Here is a 23,454-nt window from a genome sequence, read left to right on the forward strand (position 1 = left end):
TCAACTGCTGAGTAAGAGTGTTCTCACTTTGTGTGGATTGTGGGGGCTATTTGATGACCAAACATCACACTGATCAGTTGTGGGTTGGTGAAGGCAGGCAGCATAGAAGGAGAGCATAGAATTACAATACAACAATAGATTTTCCTGCGCTGCCCTTTGATTACAACGTGTACCCCACAGCAGCCTATCACAGCTATTTTATGCATGATCGTCACCCATACAAGCACTCTCCAGCATAAACGTTTGCTTAGCTTCCTGAGTCTGATGAGATCTGGTGCATCTCTGGTATTTTGGTCTTAGGGAGGCAAGTGCTTACTGGTTGTGAAATTGACTTGCAATGATTAACATATCTTTTGACCAAACCACCCTTATACAAATAATATAAGGCCACTTGGAAAGTTGGATAGAGCGATTGTGCAGTAGTGATGAGCTCACGATACTGTGAACCCGACTGACCACCTGGCCGCACCTGAAATCAGTGGTGAGTGGTAGCTTAACCGATCCTCGCACCTCCCCCACACCACTTCACAAACCCGCATCGACCAGCGTGGTCAAGTATGATCATACAACCTCCATGACTACAATGGCATGGAGATGCCTTCATCCAGCAGTGGATTTGTAAAAGGTTATGAATTATTATTAATCACTGAAACATCTGGTTCCGTGGCATTGTATGATGACCATTCACTTGGCAATCTTTAGGTCATGAGTTCAAATCCCAGTTTGGGATTGTTATGCTTTTGCAGACATCTAAGGGGGTTAGGGTCAAGCAAGTTCCTAGTGAGATTACTAAAAATAAAACTGGGGGTCTCCTGAGGTTGCACAAGACAGGCTGAAAATCTTTCTCTTCCCATTCCAAGTGCTTTTGTGCTTCTCCAGGGCTTTCTAAAAGCAGTGTTGCCAAACTTGGCACAGCTGATTTGCCCAGTGCTGTGCTTTGTTGTTAATCCTGCTAATTAACATTCCACTGGGTTGTGTTGTCCATGACAAAGACCAGAGAAGTGGTGTCATCTTGCTCGCAATAAAATGTGCATTGCATGGGTTTTTGTGTACATTGTTGTATATTGTCGTGCAAGCTGGATATTATTTCCAACCGTACTCAACAATAGTGGCAAGTGCTCTTCTACCCCAATCAATTTAGCTTTAAATCAGTATCTACCACAGTGTGTTTACATTTATATTTGAAAGACAAAAGGTGGGTAGGCGTGGGTGCTGGCTACATACTACATCTGCTTGTGCTGTGTCCCTGATTAAGTAATCGTGAACAGTATTTGCCCTTGCAGTCTGTAAGGCTGAATGTGTTTTGTGTATGTGTGTGGACAGCTGTTGGTTCAGATTTGCTACAATCTTAATAGTCTAAATTATGTTCCTAATCTTGCACATCATGAGCACATAGTGCTCTAACCACTCAGGTGCAGTCCAGACTGCCACATGCATAATTGACATGCTCCATATTGGTCAATTTGACAAGTGGTGCACCCAGCAAAAAAAATGTTGGAGGGGACGCATTGCAAAAAAAGCTGCATATGAATTTCGCTTAATATGAAAAGCGTCTGCCGATATTCTGTTATGTCTTCTAGGACACAAAGATGCAAAGTCTGCAGAATAAACATGAGCATGAAAAATCTCAGGTACTTACGCATCCATGCAAACAGGGACGCGTCCACTTTAACAATAAGCAATAGTTGTATAAAGTTAGGAGCACCTTGCACCCGTCAAGAATTATAAGAACGCCCGAGTTAGGCTGCATTGGCTATGTATTGTTAGCGTCAGCATGCCAGTTATGTGGGATGACATTTTTAATGTTTGAAGTGGGAACTGTGCTTCTGTTTTGCGCTCAAAAGAACAAACTGATCAGGTCATGGTCCAATGGTTGTGCTTTAACTGCTTATTGCAAAAGTTCACGGTTCAGATCCAGCAGCTGCCTTGGTTAATACTGCGGGTGTGTTAACCGTTAAAATACATCCCGTCTGCTTCGCGGAGGAATTTAAAGATTCATGACATCATTTGCAGGGTAGGCCATTTTGTGCCGGCGTCATGATCCAAATTTGCCAAATTGAAAGTTACCCGCAAACTGCTCAATTGGAATTACACGAAGCAATCATTGCCCCCCCTACTGGCACACTGTTGCCTGTTTGCAGGGCAGGTGCTGTGTCACCTTGTGCCCACAGAGACAGCTGCCACTGGGGGTTCCTTTTGAACGTTTGAAATGAGATGTGATGTAAATTGCCCTAAGACACCCCAGCGTACAGAATGCTATATCAAAAACATTATTATTTACATGAGATTGATGTCTAGTGAAACATGGGGTTCCGCTAGAGATGTGGCATGTTGTGGATGATGGTTTTTCCATTTGTAAGAAAGCATACAAAGCTGTCTCACATGTTACTACCAAGGTAGGACAGTGGATACTTGTTCAAAGTAGATGAGAGCCCATCGATAAATTACCAATGATGGTGCGGTATACTTGGCGACCTGCAGAGCAACAACAGCAATATCGTTCTGACGGTTGCTATGCTGCCACTCAGTAAAGGTTGCTAAGGATGGAATGGTGGCACAGTGCTTAGCCAACTATGTGCTATAAACCTGCAAACTGAATTATATTCATGACCATGGCTAACATCAGTGGCGAGCAATATCTGAACAGGTCCTGTGCCCCTTCACGAACCCACACGGACTAGTGTGGTGGAATAGCTTGACTCAATCCCCATGACTGACACAGCATGGAAAAGCCTTCTTCAATCATTGAACCTTTGGATGGCGGTGTGTGCATGTGTGCGTGCATTCAGATGCAGCGAGACCTGGATTCGCTGCACGATTCCCTTTCAAATGACCAGAAGGCGATGAGCACTCGGCTCTCGGAGCTGCGGAGGCTGGTGAAGGAGCGAGATGCCCTCATCCGCGAACAGAAGCGCAAGGTGCCCACTTTGCGATTGCATATTAGCCGTTGTTAATCCGCTGCTGGATGGAGGCCTTCCCAAGCGGCCGTCATTTCTCACGATCTTCTGATGTAATAATCCACCACCTACCTCCGCACCTCAGCTGTTTAATCGCTCCATTTCCCCGGTGGACATGCCCTGGGCGAGATAGAAGACAAGGATAATATAAATGACTTGTAAACGAAGTTATACAAATGTAGTTATTGTTTATCTTCGTAGAATGCATCGTCTATTTTAAGCGCTATCATTGAAACATGATAAAGGTAATGGAATCACGATTCCTGTCTGTTAGCACTTTAACGGCCTCAAATTTGAACTGCTTTTAACAGGAGATGTGCCAAACATTTATCGTTAAAATTATCCCTTTTGTTGGGCGGAAAATCTGCCAACCAGAGGTCGTTAACGGGTTTTGATTCCTTACCCGTACCCGGCCACACCAGGGTCGCAAACGGCTACTCGTACCCGTACCCGGCCGGGTACGGGTAGCCGGGTATCGGGTAGGGTACGAGTATCAGGTACTCGGTTGCGACCTCTGCTGCCAACTAGAAACAAAATGGCGGCCATTTGGCTGCCATTTAAAGAACTTAAAATCTAAACCTCGACACATATACCATATATAAAACTCTTATAACTGCAACTTTACATCTCATGCCCCCCGTTTGAGCCCCCAAAACACACATTCTAATGCATTGTTGAGGTAATTCATGATTGCTATATACTAATTGTGACATTAATAAGTGATATCTGTAATGTGCTTATATGATTTTGTGGTAAATGCAATTTAAAATGTAACTCAATAAAGACGTATGAAAGTTATGAAAACGCTTATGAACGCAATACAGCACTTACACGCGTTCAAATTTGCATTGTTTCTTAAACTAAAATTTTCCGTCATGTGGGCACTTTGTCAGTGTCCCTCAACGTGTGAGCAGTGTAAGGAGATGCTCATAATATAACCAGCACTCGCGTGAAATGCGTGATTTTTTTTTACGTAAGCATGGTTAATGTGTATCCCGGATAAACTTCCAACGGTTAATCGAGTTGACTGTATTTGAATAAATGCAACTTGAGAATCAAATGTTCTACATATCATGGGGATTTTCTGAAATATTTTTGTTCAAACAGATTCAAGGTCTTTCTTCAACAAGAGTAGAAAGTGAGTATCTTTTAAAAACTTTTTTTGTCTTGAATGCACATGCATAGTACGAGCACATACATACGAGTGTGTGTGCCTTCGTGTGCATGGGGAGTGGAGGTGTTAGTGATGATTAGCATGGTTGGCTACGTACAGTGTGAAAGAAGTTCAACATGAGTGCACTGTCCTATAATGTCAGTGTCATTTGGCATTGAAGCCTGCTTAAGACTTCCACTAGGTCATCTCAGCCTAAACGTAAGTGATGGTGCGGCACAGGTGGGCAGACATGCGTAGTGCTGGCAACGCAACTCTGCGTAGCACTTTCATCCCTAATGGATGTTTGCAAATGAAATCTGCCCCAAATATTTATTCAGGCTGAGGTATCTTTGACGTTAATGTGTATGCATGTATGGAAGGCATCTGGAGGAACACAGAATCAATGACCTAAAAGCAAATTAAGTTGTTTTTTTTCTGATAAATTACATCAGAACCCCAGATAGAGTCTGAAGAGGAGGAGGAAGAAGAGGAGGAAGAGGCTGAGGAAGAAGGTGAGATTATAGTTTACCAAATGAACATGTGTCCACATTTCTGAGTTTATTTCTTGCTGATATTTTTTTTCTCTAAAATCTAACAGCAGTCAATTTATTATTAAGTAAATGAGCAGGTAATGGGGTTTGTTTTAAACAAATTTAAATAAACAAGTTTTAGTCTACTAACCAGTGGGTCGCCTAGATAAATGTCTCCCAGTGGCACTTTTTTGACAGGCCACACTGTACTGATGAGATGAAATCATGTTGAAATAAGCGTAAATATACAAATGTCACTGGGATACATCGGTGTGCAAGGCTCAGAAGTCGATGAATTACATTTTATTTTAATTTGGTGATTATTTTTGATATTAAGAACATATTTTGATATTGATAAAGGATTAGCCCTGTCCATGCCCTAACGTTAACCCTGGCTGTGATGCTCTACCCAGCGTCCTATTCATGTCTGGTGTCTTCCGCACTTTCGTCCGGCTCACATTGTGCGATTCGTCTTTTCCCTCCGCACTTGTAGAGTTGCGCGATATGGCACAACCACAGTATGACATTTTGTACGATATGTAATCCATTATCATTCTATCGTGCGTATTGATAAATATTGGAACAGCGCGATCTAACCCAAAAAAAAACCTGTAATATGAGCGCAATTATCATTGCTCATTTTTTATCGTTAATAATTTATTTCCCAACAAAAATATTATAAAGTAACAAACTTAATAAGTTGTAAATAAATCATTAGCTATCTGTTAAATGCATGTTTGGCAAAATGTTTTCCAGAGTAATTATAAGACAATTATTTAGTTGTTCTTGCAATTATTTAATAAATTCCCCTATTGCCGGCATGTGCGTTATAATCGTTACAGGTTGTAATTATTAAAAGTCCTTAAGACATGGCAAGCTTATGTCGTGTGAACTGCAGTGGAATTGCTTTATTCGACTAAAAGTACAGCAACGCACAAAAAACTGTAAATACCGTGAAACACAATGACAGAGTTATGGGAAACTTATATCGCGATAATCGTCATATCGTGAAAAATGACATCGCGTAAACAGTGGCCTGCTTCTCCCCATCTGCAACGCAATCGGTGTTTGTTGTTTGCTAATGTGATCCAGTGCTTTTTTGTGCTATTTTAAAATCATTTTAAAAAATCCTCTGTGAAACAAATCGATTTGAAATGTGCCTTCTGTGTTTTTTTACGTTTCTGTGAGAGACAATGACGGGATCCTGGTGGTCCACAAAGATCCATGCTATTTGGCCTATGAGACTATACAGTTGTTACAGGACCAGGTTAACCATTGCTTACATGAGATTGAATGACCTTTCAGGTCAGCATCTCCCCCCTCCCGCCTCACTCTAACAATTCAAATTAGCGATCGCATTGTTTGTAATTATACGGCAGTCATAGTACCATCCTTGCAAATGAGAGTTTTGAATTCTGTACTAAATTGCTTTTGCACAAATCTACGTCCCGTCTTCACGTGAAACATTTTTTTAAATGTAAAAGCACGTAATGTGTAGGAAAAAGTTATTAAAGGTGTGCACGTGCCTCCATAGAAACGTAATGATTTTACGATTTAATCACATTTTTATTAATCCACTCTCGCCCCTCCCTGCTGCCTCGCTTTCCCCCTAACTTGTGTTCACTAACGGCGTTAACACTTCATGTTGTATTTTCTGTATGATGTTTGGGCCTTGTTTACTTTATGTAACATTGACATTTAACAATACATATTTTGAGTTTAACAAATACACTCTTTGCATTGTATTGCTGTTTTAATCCACTTCTTAGTGTTTTTTTTTATGTTTATTTATTTTTAACATTTGTTGTGTTTTTATTAAGCATGATTTTCCTTTTTAAAATGGTTTCTGGTTTCACTGAATTTATTTTCTTACTTCCAAACATTCCCGAGTCTCTTCGTCTATTTGTGACTTTGTTTTTTTAAATTTAAAATCCATTTCTGTTTAACCATTTAATTTTAACCGACAACATTTCCCAACCTCCCACCTTCTCCGCGTCTTTTACTCCCTGCCTCTTGATTCTCGCTTCTCGCCGCTCGCCCTCTCGGTACCAAATCCGCGCGTCGCGTCGATGGCAGTTGATGCAGAGAGGAGTCTCCAGACGATCACGGAGGCCACGGAAGACGACAGCATCGGTAAAACCCTACGGCTCCTGGCTCCTCTCGAACCTCCAACTGCCCTCGGACTCCTCGCTCTGCTGTTGAGAAATCCTCCTCGGTTTAGAGCTGCAGTTCAGAGTGTATTCGGCCATTCGGCCAAATACACTCGGCCAAATACACTCTGCAATTTCTTGCTCATGTCGCTGCTGGCAGAAAGGCCTCCATGAGAGGGAGCTCTAGAAAGCTTCCCTTTGAGTTATTGGGCCTGATTTTCCATGCCGGCCAGACATCTCGGAGAAGGTGGGCTTAGCCACACTTTACCCCACCACATGCGACTTAAGGATTGACTAACTGTGGTGAACTCATTTATACTGCTGAGTGAATGGGGAGGGTGTATTTAAGAACGTTGCACCACTGTTTAAATTTCCATGCTGTGAGTTTGAATCGATCCAGCGACCTGTGGATTGTAAGTCTGGTGTGCTAACCATTGCACCATGGAAGCTTGCTAAATAAGCATTGATTACAAATAATGTCAGCATAGATGACCACTGGCCCATGCTCAATTGAGCTTGAAGACACTTTAACCAGAGTCATCGGGCTTCTTGGGTGACAAAGAGTGCTTCAAGGAACTTACAGCGACAACATTTTCATGACAATTGCTGTGCATTAACAAGACTGCTCACTCTCGTTAGTGACAAATTGCAGTCAGTAAAGGAAGCTTGATTAGCACTGATTAGGGTCATCCAATGTGTTTATTCTTACAGTACTGCCTGGGTCCTGCCACTGCTCTTAAGCCTCCCTCTTTCTCAAATTCCCCTCCTGTTTGACACTCCGTATTCCCATCCCTCTATATTAAACGCAACTCTCCTCTCGTCATTCATGTCTTACCTATCTCATTCATTCCTTTTCTGAGCACCCCCATATCGCATCCCGTGACCCAGCGATCTCTGACTTTGATTCCTGACCCCCCCACCCTCCTCTTCCCTGCCATCCTCGCCTACTCAGAGGAGCTGGAGAGCTCGGGCGAGCGGAGGCCACCAGGCCCGGGCCTGCTGCGGGAGCTGCGCGCCAGCCTTCAGAATGCCCTCGATGAAAAGCTGGAGGGCATGGGCGTGCGCCAGGTGAGGGACTGCACCAGCACTCCTGCCCACAGTTGGGTTTTCAATTATTCGACAGTCGACGTACACCAGAGGTCGCAAACGGGTTTTGATTCCTTACCCGTGTCCGTACCCGGCCGCACCAGGGTCGCAAATGGGTACCCGTACCCGGCCGGGTACAGGTACCCGTTCCCTACCCGTACCCTACCCGAAATGAGTGACAAACGGTTACTCACCAGTGACTCACGGCTTACCCGTACCCTTACCCGGCCGCACCAGGGTCGCAAACGGCTACCCGTACCCGGCCGGGTACGGGTAGCCGGGTATCAGGTAGGGTACGGGTATCGGGTACCCGGTTGCGACCTCTGACGTACACTGGTGCATGAGGGAGTGTCACCTATTGTTGCATGAGAGAGATTTGTTAATGTGACTCCATAGTGAGAGCTACCATGCAATCTTTAGAGATTGTTCTCTGACAGCTTTAGACGACGGTAATATTAGAGGCCATTCTTTGATGCAAGGGAGTTTAATTATCTCACAACAGTGTAACTCCAGTACGCCAATAGGAATATAAATGGCGAGAGGCGGTCAGTTGGCTCAGAAGTTCAGAACGCTGAGGTGAGATTCTGGGTTCTATCCAGGCAGCCGTCTTGATTCTCAAGTGAGCTGATGGTCTCAGCCAGGTCGACAGTGACTGTACAAAAAATATCTAATTAATATGGTTTTGCACTACATTTGGCTAAATTCCAACTCTAACAACTGAAACAAAATGTTGACTGCCATTTAACAACCATGGCTCTCATGTGGCAGGGCGGATGGGAAATTGTTGCCCCGAGAGATGACTTGAATGGATCTCTGAGGTAGCTCTGTTATATCCGCTTCCGTGAGCTGTTCTCTATCTACTTGGATCTCTCACGGAGAGATAATATATAGGGAAAATTGCATATATATTTTTTAATGTAAGGGAATAATCACGGTGATGGGTGCGAGATCTACTATCGTGTTCCACCATCCCGCGTGTATGCTTTGTGCAGGGCGCTCGAGGGATTTCACAACAGGTCCTGCTCTCCTCGTTGTCGGTGCTGCGCACCCAACGATCGCAAGCGACGCGCCGCCACGCACGCCTGCCCACCATCCGGCGCCGCCTCAAGCGGCAGTTGGAGCAGCGGGTGCAGCAAGCGCAGCAGGCGGAGGCCGGCACCGGCGGGGCCGCGGCGACGGTTACAGCAGCCCCTCGTGGGGGGCAAAGTGGCGGTGCACGCGAGGGTGGCTCGGCCGGAGGGCCCGGGTCCCGAGGACCCACTAGCGGAGGTGCGGCCCGCAAGCCCGTGAATGGCGTCAGTCCCAAACAAACGAAGGGCCCCTCTGGAAAGGCGGCCGTCAAGTCGGAAGGTGATGGCAGAATTTACAGTGCTTGTGTGACCTGCACTGCTGGGTCATACAAGGATGTATGTGTGCGTACAACCCTTTGGTCCATCCACTACTGTTCTATGAAGGGGGGTCATGGGGGTTTGTTTGACCATCCTTCAAGACATGGGCAGAGGGGGTCGGTGAATGTTGGGAGCGTAGGCGGAGGCATAAACGTGCTGCTCGTTATTTTTTTGATGAACCCCCTTTGAATGCTTTTGCAGGAAATCCCCGGCGTGGCTCCCCGGGGCCGCAGACCAAGGTGATCTACTCAAGGCCGGCAGCGGCAAACGTGGCGGCCAAACCCAGGTCGCCCGGCAAACAGGCCGCAGGAAAACCCGGAGCCAAGGCGGACTCTGGAAAGACATCCAATGCCCGCGCCCCAGCTGGCAACGTGAGGTGCGTATATGGGAACCGCCACGCACACACGGGTGTGTGCAACAGTATGCTTTTGCGCGTCTGTGTGTGTATTTTGGCTGCATAACGCTGTGTGGAAGCTACCTGGTTTGTCGCTCCACACGAAGCTTCGGGTCTTCTCAGCCACAATCATGTCCTACCTTCGCGATGCTTGTGAAACGTGGACCCCCCTAATGGAACATCTTCGCCGATTAGAAACATTTAGGCTGGTCTGCCTTCAATCCATTCTGGGTTTATCCAGGCTGAATTGAGTGAGGAGCTCACAAATCCTTGAAAGATCTAAGCAAAGTCCTATCGGTGAGTTCCTCCGACAGGCAAGGCTGCGTTGGCTGGCTCATGTAGCCCGCATGCCCAGCCACCGCATGCCTAAACAGCTTTTGTTCGGTTGGATACAGGGGCTAAATGGGCATATCACAGAGATAGAGTGATCTGGTACAAAAGGATGAGGAACTGAGTGGACTTGCCGATGAGTGGTACCAGTGGTGTCAAGATCGGCCTCTGTGGAGGAGGCTCGTGAAAGACACTACTGGGCAACAACGGAGAGCAGCGGAGCGATGCTCACAACAACGAGCGGCGCGCCGGGTGGCTAAAACACAGCAAGTTGGCACAGTAGGGGGCACAGGTGGTGCATTGGCCAGTCATCTCAGTCAGCCGACCCATGGCACCTGGGTCTATCTTGTGACCTCCTGTTGGCGGGTGTTCGACACTTCACGTGGCCTTAACGTGCACAAGCACCGTGGTGACGTCACCACCACTTAGTGGTGAATGGCGGTAGTTGTGTGTGTATTTGTCTTGTATATATGCATGAGTTAGATTTGTATGCGCGTGTGGAAGCGTTGGCTATAGTAATACAGAATTGAGTAAACATGGACAAATGAATCCACTGGTGAATTATAATGATCGTCTGAAGTTCATAGGATAGACCTCAGACATTCGAGACATACAAATATAAGTGAATGTATGGAGTACACCAACTTCTGAGATTACACTGAAGACATTTGTTCTCCCTAGTGTCACAATTCGAAGTGTGCCTCTATACATGCTTGCTTAGCTTAACTTTTGACGACAGGTTAAGTGTTTTATCTTTCTGCTTATATATAAAACACTCGTATGTGTACATGCTACACTTATATATCTGTATGTGTTTGCTTGTGTTCATTCTCATTGACGTTCACGTTTCTTAAGTCATTCCATTTAAACCAGTTCATGGTGTCTGACCATGGCCTATGTGTCGTGCTCACTCCAATGTACTCTCATGCACACAACCAACACAAACCCACACCCACGTGCCTGCAGACACAGGCAGAAGCCAAGATCAGTGTCGTTCGCGTAAGTGCGTTCAGATTGGTTGGCTTGCATTTTGTGAATGACGTTCTGTTCTTGATGACAATGTTGAATTTGTTTCCTCAATCCTGCGACCACTACATTAACATAAATGAAACATAAATACATAAACAACCAAAAAAGTAATTCAGTTATCTGGGTATTATTGTTTTCATGATACCAAAAGGCACGTTAAAAAAACAAGTCAGAAATTGAGCTGAATTAATGTTGTCTCTGATCGCAGTATTGCAGGAAATAATTGCCTTGGTAACGGATGTGTTCTGCTTTTCAGATATACAGTGCAGAATATGGTTGGGCATTTTTATTTTCCTGCATGCGCACTTGTGTGCATTTTCTTTTGCTAATTCTGATGCACCACCAGTAACCGCGTGTGCCTGATGTTGGCAAGCACATTCATTGGGCATTAACTCAGGGGTCACTGGCTGTTTACTCATTTTACATTCAGTGGTTCACAAAAAAACAGGTCGTCACCTTTCCATCAGGTCAGCTAACTGGCTCGCTAGGCAGGTTTCTGGTAAGTTTGATGACGAGCAGGGTGGTCGGCTAGCTGGTTTGCTGACTGGCTTGCTAGTTGGTCAGTTGGCTAAATGGCTGCTTGAATTGGCTAATTGGCCTTTCATCTGCCTAGCTGATTAACTGATTGACTGACTGGCTGCCTGGTTTGGTGGCTAATGGAGTTTCTGACTCGCCCAACTTGATAACTGGCTGGGTGCCTCTGTGAATGACCAGTTGGCTAACTCGCAATTCAACTGGCAAACAGGCTGGCATTTTAAGATGCCTGGCTGTTTAATTGCACAGTTGGCTAACTGACTGGCTGGCTTTCTCATTGGTTTGCAGACAGGCTAGCTGGCTGGGTCAGGGCTGATGGTTGGAGTGACTTCCTTGGCACGCCCGCATGTTAACTCGACCCACCAATTTTGTTGTTGTGACATTGTTTTCTGGATCCTAGCATGGTGTCTGGTTGGGGTCTGTCTTGTACTTGGTTGCACTGTTTTGCTGTGATGTCACTGGTGGGGGTGTTTGTGCTATTATTTTCCTTCAATCACTTTCCTTTCGCCCTGCATCATACCTGACGAGTAGATATTTTAAAGCGCACTGATTGTTTGGGTTTTCTACTTTGTATCCTAGCAATGAGCTTAGCTTATGTCTGATGTGTCAAAGTCATTGGTGGAAATGCTACATTTTAGTGATGGGGATCAATCTCTTTGCAGGCCGAACCACTGTTGACTTTCCATAGACGTAGTGCAGTTTTAACAGTTCCTGCTTATTTTACCCAATCTGAAGGGACAGGACTCATAACCCGTGACAAGAATTTAACTTGTGACATTTCAATTGTGAGTGAAGTATTTGAGTGCGCTGAACAGCTTATACTGTGTGCATGCATTGATACTTTTGAATATGAACGTAGTATTTTGTATTTTCTACGCTTGACATATTGTGCTAATATATATATACATATAGGCTTCCTTTAATTGATGGGTAAGTCGTACACACCATGCACATGGTCAACAAATTGCCTTGTCGCCCCAGCACCCCTCCCTTCACGTCAGACGACGACTCTGACATTAGCACCAGTCCGCCGGACATTCGCAAACACCACAGCCCTGCCACCCGAACGGCTGAGAGGGGGCCATCCACAAATGGGCGAATCGCGCGCCAGCTGGCCGAGGAGTGGTCCGATGGCAGCGAGCTAGAGTCCATTACCATCCCTGGACAGAAAAAGCCCCAGTCCACCGCCCATCCATCCCCACAAGGTGAGCGAAGAATGCGCCAGTCGGGGTTGCGCTCTGTGTCAGCCTTAGCAGGCACTTGCTTGAAGAAACTTCCCCAACAATTTATACCACTGTCACCAATTGTTATACGCTTATGGGCATAAGCATGCATGTTTTTATATCCATCTGAAAATTCGATGTGAATGTATTAAAATGCAAGTCAGTGCCATTAATTATTTGATTATGAAGTATAAATAGTATGCTGTACATAGAGGGGTGAATATCGTTTGACAGAGAATGGATGGAGAGGGTTGTGGTCAGCGCAAGTTGAAGGATTTTGTTTTTTAAACAGAAGTACATACTCGAGTGCTACAGTTGTATTGCATCTGTTGTTTGTGTCTGTTCATCTCTCTGTCTGTCTGCATGTCATTCATTATGCATGTCGGTTCCCATCTGTCAGTTCGTCTGTTGTCTGTGTTGAACTGCACCCGAATATCGCACGGCAGATGTGGCTATCTCCTACACTAATGGACAATTAAGAACAGCCAAAATATTGCTTGTGGTCACCAGTATAAGACTATCGACCACTCAGTAACGCCAATGCCTGCGTTGATCATTTGCTAGCAGCATTTCAGATATTCATTACCAGGCTATTCCTGAAGCTGTCCACTGGCTCATTCACCAACGTCAACATGAACTTATAAAGATTGCTAAGAAACTCATCATAGAAACTAAGTAGAAGCTTTATTGTATCTGTCTGTGCCCATTTGTCAGTCCATCTTGCCTTTCTGCCAGCGTGTCACTGTCCATCCATTCACGTGTCTGCGTGTGTATGTGTGAATACTGTAGGAGAGAAGGTGCAGATTTTAAGCCAAAAAATAGAGCGGCAACTCAGCAAGCCTGGAAGTAAAAAACCATCGGGCGGAGTCCACGTGATTACCTCCACACCAAGCCATAATCCCAGCAAGGTGAGGTGCTGATGTCACCACGCACAGAGCCAAACAAGGGTGAAAAAGCTGCAATGCAGGTGGGCAGTGATTCATACGGTGACCTCAACCAAAGCACATCAATAAAGCTTTGAGAAGAGAATGTCAGCAAAACCGATAGCTGGAGTGAATGGTGACTGTATAAGAAACCTGTTATTGAGTGGTATCACACACATCTATGGTAAAATACATGAAGAAACCAAAGCAATGTTTCGAAAACTTTACGTCAAAATCACTGTTTCATGGCTTGTCAAAGCCATAGAATTTAATTTAAAATAATCCAAAAGCTCTCCGATATGTTTTCGTGTTGTACTGCATATTGTTCGACACATGCTGCGAGCTTCTTAAAAAACTTCGAGACATCGGACATCATGCTGGACATCCAAAACGGCACCGCCACAAACACCTACGCAGTAGTAAAAGTGTATAAGTTCTATTGCAAGTGTCACACCTGGCCCCTGTGAAAGCAATTTTCCTTCTTCTCTGTCTCGGCAGGCGAGTTCCGCCGCGGGACAGAAACGCGTGAACGAGGTGGATGACGAAGAGGACAACTGGGACATCTCATCGCTGGAAGACGTCCCCGTAGGAGGACGGGCTGCGGCACGGTCGGGACCCGTGCCGGCCCCACGCAAGGGCGCGTCTTCGCCGGGGCAGCCACACTCAACCGCTGTGCCCATCACCTCCACTTCCAAGGCTGGTGAGACACTCACGGGTGTGTATGTGTTGCGTGGTAGAAAAGGACGCTGAAGCCGGTCGTGTAGGGGTTGACGCCAAACTGTTTATTCAGGGCTTACGCCTAACTCGGGGGAAGGGGTTAACACAATGGTTATTAACTAAGCTCCCCAGGGGAAGGGTACTGGGAGTTTCCTACACCCCACCAGGCTATCGGGCTCTTCCCACAGCGCTGACCGAGGGTTCATCCAACTCGGCCAGCCGGGTAAAGTAGCCCCCCTTTAGCCTGGCTCTTAACCCTCTATCCCGGAGCCCCCTACTTCCTAACCACTCACTCCTCTGACTCTCGGCGAAGACCCCGTCCACGTCACGGGTCTCCCCTCAAATACCCCGGGGGGCATGACGTCACTTTACCCTGACGGCATTCCCCCGAGGCGAGTGTGACCTGACGTCAGCACTCCACTCGTCAACATATGTATGTACGTATGTTGAACATCTTTGCACCGTACGTAACCAACCGTGCTAATCGGAGGTGCGGGGGAGGGACAAATCGGAGGTGCGGGGGAAGGGCTCGGGTGGGGGCAGGGGTGGGGATTCTTTTCTTTACTGAGCGCCCAAAAGGACTTTCAATTATCGTTGGCAGGACACACATTCACACGCCCATTCTGTCACTTCAGAATAATCAGAATCTTTATACTGGAGGAATCCATGAGTTATAAAGATCTTTTTCACAGATGTCCATTAGGGGCGGGTCAGAAAGTTACAACAACAAACAAAGAGTATGGATTCCTGCAGTCACGAAAGCTTCAAATCAAGAACAAACAATACATAAACACGATAGGAGTGCAAAATATAGGAAAGGTAAGCGAATCACAAAAAAAACTAAAACTAAACTTTTTTTTTTCACCAGGTTAAGCCCACTGAGCTATTAGCATCTTTTTCAGAAAAGACCTGGCCACAAATGATAGCTCAACAAAGTGGACATTTATAGCAGCCAAATGATCGAAATTGTTTTGTGTCACAAAAGTGGTATTCGTTTTATCTACCCCAGGCAGATGATGGATTTCAACACGCATCCTTTCGATTGCGAGTGAAGCAGTCTGCTTACAGCTATACTCGGCCTATAACAAAGCATGCATTCACCTGTTCAAATGTGTTCCTACACTCACAATGCACGCATCGAATCATATGGGAGAATCGGTTATTTTCCATTCATGTGTTGTATGTAATGGTTTATGTAACCTATCAGCTTCTAGAGGTGCTATATCCACCACACTGTTATAAAAGCTACATTTTTAAGTGAATCACAGCCCTAAATTGTGACAATTCATGGAATCATGAGGGGAGGGGGGCGAGTCGTGTGCTGGACCAATAAAGTAACAGTCGGTGCTTGCTGCTTGCTAAAGGCACTTGCCCCCCCACTTCAGTCTGTAAGATGAAATGGAGGATCCTTGTGCCGACTGTGTGCTGCACAGGTTTGAAGGAGCAAGGGTCAGGCAGCACTCTGAAGAGCAGCCTGGTTACCGTCACAGACTGGACCAACGATGACTTCTCCGACCTGGAGTTGTCCTGAACTCCAACCCCGTGGATCTAATACCCTTTTTCCACTGCACAACCAAGCCATTCCATGGCCGTGCTGAGCCAGTCCGGCGCAACTCACGAGGCACCAGGTTGCTTTTCACGACCGAAGCCGAGCCCTGCCGCTTGACGTCATATGCAATAAGTCGAGATGTCTTTTAATAATGCAGTGCCACCGTGTCTTCACAGGGAACTGACTGACATCACAGACATAATGGACAGGTCCGTAGCCATGCTCCTGGTCCTGCTTGGCCCCCAGCCAGATGCAGATGTCTCGTGAGGCCAGCATGGCTTGGCACGGCACATAGCAAGTAGAAAACCACTCGGATGTGCCAATAGAAAATGGGTAACAAAGGGGTCTAAGCATACTGTGGCACGGGTGCTAGAGGAACACCACAGCAACAGCACCATAGAGGCTAAATACGCACTGCGATGAAATCTCATTGTAACGTCCCTCAGGTTAACATACTTTTTGCATGAACATATTTAGTAAAAATCCCCAGAAGATGTACGGCATAAATAACGTTAAAAATATTTCCAAAGAATGTACTTCATATTTATTTTCATATCAGATTAACATTATTTGGAAGTTCTGGTCGTTATTTTTTACTTGGCGCTACATGAGAACCACTTTGTGGGCCAGTCTTATCCCTGTCCTATGATACACTTGCCCCTGCCATAACGACTGGCTTAGAGCTGTAAACTGGAAACGAACTCCACATAAAACGCTAATTTGAGCAAAAAATCACTATTTTTACAACGTATATCTCACCATCGTAAAGCATGGTCATGATGCAGCCAATTAAATGTGGTAGCTTCACAGCGATTGACAATGGCAGTGCCGTGCAAACTGGTTCAGTAAAGCCAACACGCGTTGCAGCACTCGTTACACTGTTAAAGTTATATATATATAGGTTTGGCATTGCCCTGTGGACCAATTTAATTTCTCAGAGCGTGTTAGTCGAGCCAAGGCGAACAAAAATTCTGATGTCTTTGGTCGGTAGGGTTGTAAACTTAACAAATTGACAGCCAGAGAAACCACTGTGCTATGGACATTGAGCTTCTCTGTTGTCTCGTCTTATTGGTCTATTTTTGCACATTTTATTGTCATTTCAAATTAAAGTATTTTCATTATAAAGTATAAAACGTACGTACGTCGTAATGAGATTTCACTTTACAGGGACTATCACATTCCAATCTGAGCATTATATTTGCTCACAAATCAGCAGAGGTGTGGACTCGAGTCATGTGACTTGGACTCGAGTCAGACTCGAGTCATGAATTTGATGACTTGCGACTCGACTTGGACTTGCATAACAATGACTTTGTCCCACCTATGAGATGTGGACTCGAGTCATGTGACTTGGACTCGAGTCAGACTCGAGTCATGAATTTGATGACTTGCGACTCGACTTGGACTTGCATAACAATGACTTTGTCCCACCTCTGCAAATCAGTACTATAGGCACTTACAATACCTCAGAGCCTAGCCCAGCACCACAGCAGATAACAACACAGAGGATAGGATAATGGGACAGAGGCTATCTAACACTACAGAGGATAACAACACGATTGGGGCTAATAACACTGCAGATGCTAGCTCACTACAGGAGCAAAAACAACATCACAAATAGTGTATGGTGTGATAGCAGGATGATGAAATAGCTATTTTAACACAACAGAAATTTGCACAGTACAACGGTATATCGTGATGTAGTGTGTGGTTTAACACAACACTATTTGGGCAAACCTAAATCGTGGGGGCTCACACAAATACTACACAAGATAGAACACAACATCAGAGGCAAACTTAACACAGGAACAAGAATTACTAATTTGGCTAGATACGATGTAGGTTGGCACAACACTAGAGAGAGTATGTGCAGATTAGCATGTACAACATTACGCTACATAACTTATGACAATCGATAACAGGGCGTGCTAATGTGTGAAAATATTTCTCAGGAACAAATTAAGTGGTACGAATGCAATAGAATATCATCGTTGTACTTGCAGTAGTACTGTGTGGTAAAGTGGTACCTTATTTCAAAGTTGTATTCAAAATGCTTTGTAAAAGGCAGTATCACATTCCCATGATTTATTCAGGTACTTCATATTGTATGTTGTAAAAACACTATCGATGCTAGGACCGGGTACGTGTGTATACATATATGATAGTTTATGGTCTTGCCATCTAAAACAATCTTTTTTACGTTTTAAAAATACATTTGAGTGTCTTCTTTTTTTATTAATTTTCTGTTTGAAGTTAAATGCCTCTGGGTTCGTGATTATTCACTTTTTTAAAAGATCTTATTGGCAAGCGAGTGTTGTGTTTTGTGTGTCGGACCAGTGCAGAGAAATTTAAGAAAGTTAACATGTAAGCCACTTTTGCCTTGTTTTTTTTTACATCCATTTCAGTGCAAACGAGCAGTTTTTAGCCGTGAAACAGGTATTTTATTAAGACAAAACTCCAATATAACTTTTCTAAACAATTATGGGGATTTGAACCCTGTACAGAATTCAAGTCCTGTCCAAAAGTAACCGTTATATGATATATAATGTGGGATTTAAGTTGTACAAAGACTTACGTGGATTCAAACTCATTGCAATAATGTACAATGCTACTCGGATACTTTTAACTCTTTACAATAGTTTAACATTATATGAAGAGTTCTATTCGTAAATCAACTCGTAAGGGATTTGGTTAAATACACTCGTATTGTATGTGGTAAGAGGCTCCCGAACTAATTTTGTAATAGGTTCTTCAAAACGTGGGAGTGGTGGTGCACAAATTTGCATATGACTGCGCTGAATTCAATTCCCAGCCACGGCGGATATCGGTAGCAATCAATAACGGGTCGTGTCCCCTCCCAATCACCACCCACACTGATCAGCGTGGTGAATGAAGTAGAGTCAAACAACCATCATGACTCGCATGGCATGGGGAGGCCTTCATTGGGCAGTGGATTAAACAAGAGCTATGCATAATTTCAGTTTTAACCTGAAAATTTGGCAGAGGAATCTTACTGCTTGGTTTGGGCTGTCTTTGTGATGTGTCTTTTAACGTTAACTTCTTACAGGTGTCCCACATTCCCATACTGTACTCTGGTGTTTTTTGTTGTTCTGTAAAGCACATTTACAACATATCAACAAATTGCTTCATATATTCTTGCACATTGCAGGTCAGATCATTAAAGTTGTTTTTTTTAAGTGTAACCGTGACATATAGGTACATTAGAATACATTTATATTGTGAATGTTGCTTTGCCGTACAGATATAACCCACAATATCTGGATAGAAAACTGATGTAATTCTGGAACTATATTTGCATTTGGTACATTTTGAAATGCTTACCACCTTGTCACCAACATGACAATGTTTTACGGTTATACAGTAATGTACGAGTTAATAACTGCACAATTTCTTCGCTTTGCTGGTAACATTTTTCGATGTGTCTCCCACCTCGTAGAATCAAATTTCAATAAAGTGTTCAGTAATAAACGTTGTCAAGCTGTGGTCATGTCATTGCTAATAACATACACATATATAGGGAGCTCTAGGATTATTGGTGCAACTGGTCAGTATACAGCTCAATGGATCATGTCAGTGCTGCATGAAGTTGCATGGAGTTTAACGTGTGGTGTTGATTTTAGAGAATTGGTTGTAATTTAACGTCCCCCTTAGGGTGCAATAGCAATTTTGATATGTCACAAGCCAAATTAACATTCACCAAAATGTTCAGAATGCCATTGGAACCTCCTTTGCCAGTAGCAAAATATGATAATTGGTTTTTACCCCGAGCTCTCATACTCTGATGGTGCATTGTCTTTGAGTTGTGCGCCTTTTGGCGTCATCTGGTCCAACACCATGTGAGACTAGGTTCTAAGGAAAGCTGACTCGGGTGTGGACCAATCAATTTCAAGGACAGTGCATACATTATCAAAGTTATGTTTTTTGTTTGCATTCGACCGCAGGTATTGTGGTCAATGCAAACATGACTCCTTGTAAAAAAAGGTGTCAGTTTTATTGCCAGATAAAAGGGTAAAAAAACAATTCAGAATTATTAGGATAGGCTTGTCAAAGCCGTCACCTTCCTTCATTGTTCCATGATACAACAATCCACCCAGCACCTGCACACGAACCGTACTCATCACTGCATTTCAGCGGTGAATGGCGTTCTTTGGCTGCCACTCAATAGTTAAAGTAATTCAGCCTACTCTCGTCCCCGTGTCTATATCACCAAACACTGATCTCGGTATGCGTGTACCTTGAGATACTGTAGCTCTGATAAATGTGTTGCCACCTTGTACATTATTTTTGGCTTATTTATCCTGAGCCCAAAAACTTCGGTGAGATTCGTCATTATAACCATGGTAATACACGAATTGACATTGCGAATACCGTGTTTTTTTATCCACTGTCAAAGCTTGCAAGAGACATCCTCTCCTAGCTTGGTTTGGGCAGTCATTGTAATGTGTCCCTAATTTGCATACCACTAGTCCCGTAGTGTAGAGGAAGGCAGACGAAGTATATCTACTTTCAACGAAGGCGCGCAACGACAGCTTGAGATACAGTCCGTAAAGTTCTGTGTAAACCTGTTGTCCAATTTTTGTTGTCGGGTCCTCCAATTGTTTCAAAGCAAAGAGGGCCCGAGGAATTTTATTGCAAAAATTAAGCTCAGATTTCGAAGGCTTGATCCCGGTTTTTTTACGCGGTTTGAGCGATTTAAACGTCACTTCCTCATCTTGTGGGTCTTGAGTTTACGAACCTCCCACCCCCACTGTCATTTTTATGATAATGTCTTTTAAACCCTCCACAATTTTGCAAAGGGGCTGTTGTACGAGTACATTTGTACTCTGCAATCGTGAGCCTGTGTTTCTCGTGTGACCCTTTCAACTTGCTGTGATTGCATCTCCACCCGGTCTCTGCATCTCGCTGTGTAAAGAGCGCTGCAAAGCACGTCTTAAGGGATATCAATTGCGTGTTGAATAATATCGCCTCACTCTTACTAGCTGTTGTTAATCCCAGTAAATGAATGGAACGCACGAGTTCCATTCAATCACGATGTTAATCGCACGTCACTCGTGTGTTTCATAGTTATTTTGCGCGGCTCACGATACCGGCGGTCCAGACTGCAGGAAGTGACGTCTCCGACCAGCAACGCGTTCGTTCCGTGCAGCTGATTAAACAAAGATGATTTTTAGAACTATGCTCTTTATCTAGGGTTAAAAAAACTATTTATTCGGTTAAAGAGTCATATCGAGGTAGATTTTAAATGCGTTTAACGATATCAGCATTCACACTATGAGATCACTATGATATCAGCATTGTTAATCATAAAGCGCAATGAACCCCATAGTGTAAATGTAGTTCAAACATGTATTACTATATTATGCGGTGCGCGTTACGTAGCTTCCCTTAGGAAGGATCTTAAAGTTATGTATTTTTGGAAGGTTCTCGGCAAGCCTCGTTGTTTGGCGGAACCTGAATACAATTTCCAAATGCAGATGAATGTTTGCTTGCTTTAGTTCAACGTATTATATGCACATCAGGGTGAATTAAGACTTTTATCTTACGGTAGATAACCCGTTTAATAACTTTTGCACATCACAGGATGTCCGGTAACCTGCACAATTGAATAAGCAATTACCCCAGTTCGCCTTACAAAATTTGCCCGTGGTTTCAGTTTTGTTGATCAAATAAATATCTGCATGTACAGCGCATGTACTTGGGTCTTTAGGTAAAGTCACGTAGATACGTAAAAAAACTACGACGTTTCATTCGTAGTTGTTTGTAAAAAAAATGTTGAGCCTATCCACGTGACTTTACCGATGACCCAAGAAAATGAATGTCTGCAGTCATGAAAGCTTTAAGTCAAAATGTACAGTACAGTTACATTATTTGATTAACATGGCTCAGTATTGTTCTCAGAATCTTTATCTATCCTGGAGAAATCAGATGAGCAATGAAGCTCTTTTTCACAAATGTCATGTCTAGTAGGGGCGGTTCATGAAGTTTTTGCAACAGAACATGACAGAGTGCAAAGTATACGATAGCCAAGCAAATCACTAAAAATTAATCAAGTACGTTATACGTACTTAGGTTTTTTCGGTAAAGTCACGTAGGAGAATTTTTTTTTAAAATAAAAATAAATAATGAAAATAATAGAAAACCTAAATTCTTTTATTTCTATTATTTTTATATTTTTTTCTATTATTTTTATTATTTATTTTTTACCTACGTGACTTTACCGATTGTCGTTTTTATGATTACGGCTTTAAAACCCTCCACGATTTAACAAAGGGGCTGTTGTACGTGTACATTTGTACTCTGCAATCGTGAGCCTGTTTTTCTCGTGTGACCCTTTCAACTTGCTGTGATTGCATCTCGCTGTGTAAAGAGCGCTGCAAAGCACTTCTTAAGGGATATCAATTGCGTGTTGAATAATATCGCCTCACTCTTACTAGCTGTTGTTAATCCCAGTAAATGAATGTAACGCACGAGTTCCATTTAATCACGATGTTGATCGCACGTCACTCGTGTGTTTCAGAGTTACTTTGCGCGGCTCACGATACCGGCGGTCCAGACTGCAGGAAGTGACGTCTCCGACCAGAAACGCGTTCGTGCCGTGCAGCTGATTAAACAAAGATAATGTTTAGAATTATGCTCGTTATTTGGGGTTAAAAAAACTATTTATTCGGTGAAAGAGTCATATCAAGGTGGATTTTAAATGCGTTTAACGATATCAGCATTGTTAATCATAAAGCGCAATGAACCCCATAGTGTAAATGTAGTTCAAACATGTATTACTATATTATGCGGTGCGCGTTACGTAGCTTCCCTTAGGAAGGATCTTAAAGTTATGTATTTTTGGAAGGTTCTCGGCAAGCCTCGTTGTTTGGCGGAACCTGAATACAATTTCCAAATGCAGATGAATGTTTGCTTGCTTTAGTTCAACGTATTATATGCACATCAAGGGTGAATTAAGACTTTTATCTTACGGTAGATAACCCGTTTCATAACTTTTGCACATCACAGGATGTCCGGTAACCTGCACAATTGAATAAGCAATTACCCCAGTTCGCCTTACAAAATTTGCCCGTGGTTTCAGTTTTGTTGAGCAAATAAATATCTGCATGTACAGCACATATACTTGGGTCTTTAGGTAAAGTCACGTAGATACGTAAAAAAACTACGACGTTTCATTCGTAGTTGTTTGTAAAAAAAATGTTGAACCTATCCACGTGACTTTACCGATGACCCAAGAAAATGAATGTCTGCAGTCATGAAAGCTTTAAGTCAAAATGTACAGTACAGTTACATTATTTGATTAACATGGCTCAGTATTGTTCTCAGAATCTTTATCTATCCTGGAGAAATCAGATGAGCAATGAAGCTCTTTTTCACAAATGTGATGTCTAGTAGGGGCGGTTCATTAAGTTTTTGCAACAGAACATGACAGAGTGCAAAGTATAGGATAGCCAAGCAAATCACTAAAAATAA

At 43.7% G+C, this 23,454-nt stretch overlaps 1 protein-coding gene across 6 annotated transcripts in view; it reads left to right on the plus strand.

Moving 5' to 3' along the window:
- Positions 1–19,433, plus strand: part of DZIP1L (DAZ interacting zinc finger protein 1 like) — a 35,444-nt gene extending 16,011 nt beyond the window's left edge. For 2 of the 6 annotated variants that reach the window (XM_078869037.1, XM_078869038.1), the window contains exons 10-22: positions 1,581–1,631; positions 2,790–2,918; positions 4,065–4,095; positions 4,563–4,622; positions 6,717–6,773; positions 7,743–7,858; positions 8,869–9,226; positions 9,466–9,640; positions 10,955–10,987; positions 12,533–12,756; positions 13,564–13,682; positions 14,196–14,412; positions 15,848–19,433. In XM_078869037.1, coding sequence (XP_078725163.1) covers positions 1,581–1,631; positions 2,790–2,918; positions 4,065–4,095; positions 4,563–4,622; positions 6,717–6,773; positions 7,743–7,858; positions 8,869–9,226; positions 9,466–9,640; positions 10,955–10,987; positions 12,533–12,756; positions 13,564–13,682; positions 14,196–14,412; positions 15,848–15,945 — 1,668 coding nt within the window. In that variant the 3' untranslated portion in view covers positions 15,946–19,433. The remainder of the gene's footprint in view (positions 1–1,580; positions 1,632–2,789; positions 2,919–4,064; positions 4,096–4,562; positions 4,623–6,716; positions 6,774–7,742; positions 7,859–8,868; positions 9,227–9,465; positions 9,641–10,954; positions 10,988–12,532; positions 12,757–13,563; positions 13,683–14,195; positions 14,413–15,847) is intronic. The other 4 variants (XM_078869040.1, XM_078869041.1, XM_078869043.1 and 1 more) reach the window with 4 other exon arrangements.
- The last annotated feature ends 4,021 nt before the right edge of the window (positions 19,434–23,454 follow it).

The sequence above is a fragment of the Lampetra fluviatilis genome, chromosome 27 (genome assembly GCF_964198595.1).
Source record: "Lampetra fluviatilis chromosome 27, kcLamFluv1.1, whole genome shotgun sequence".
NCBI classification, from domain to species: Eukaryota; Metazoa; Chordata; class Hyperoartia; order Petromyzontiformes; family Petromyzontidae; genus Lampetra; species Lampetra fluviatilis.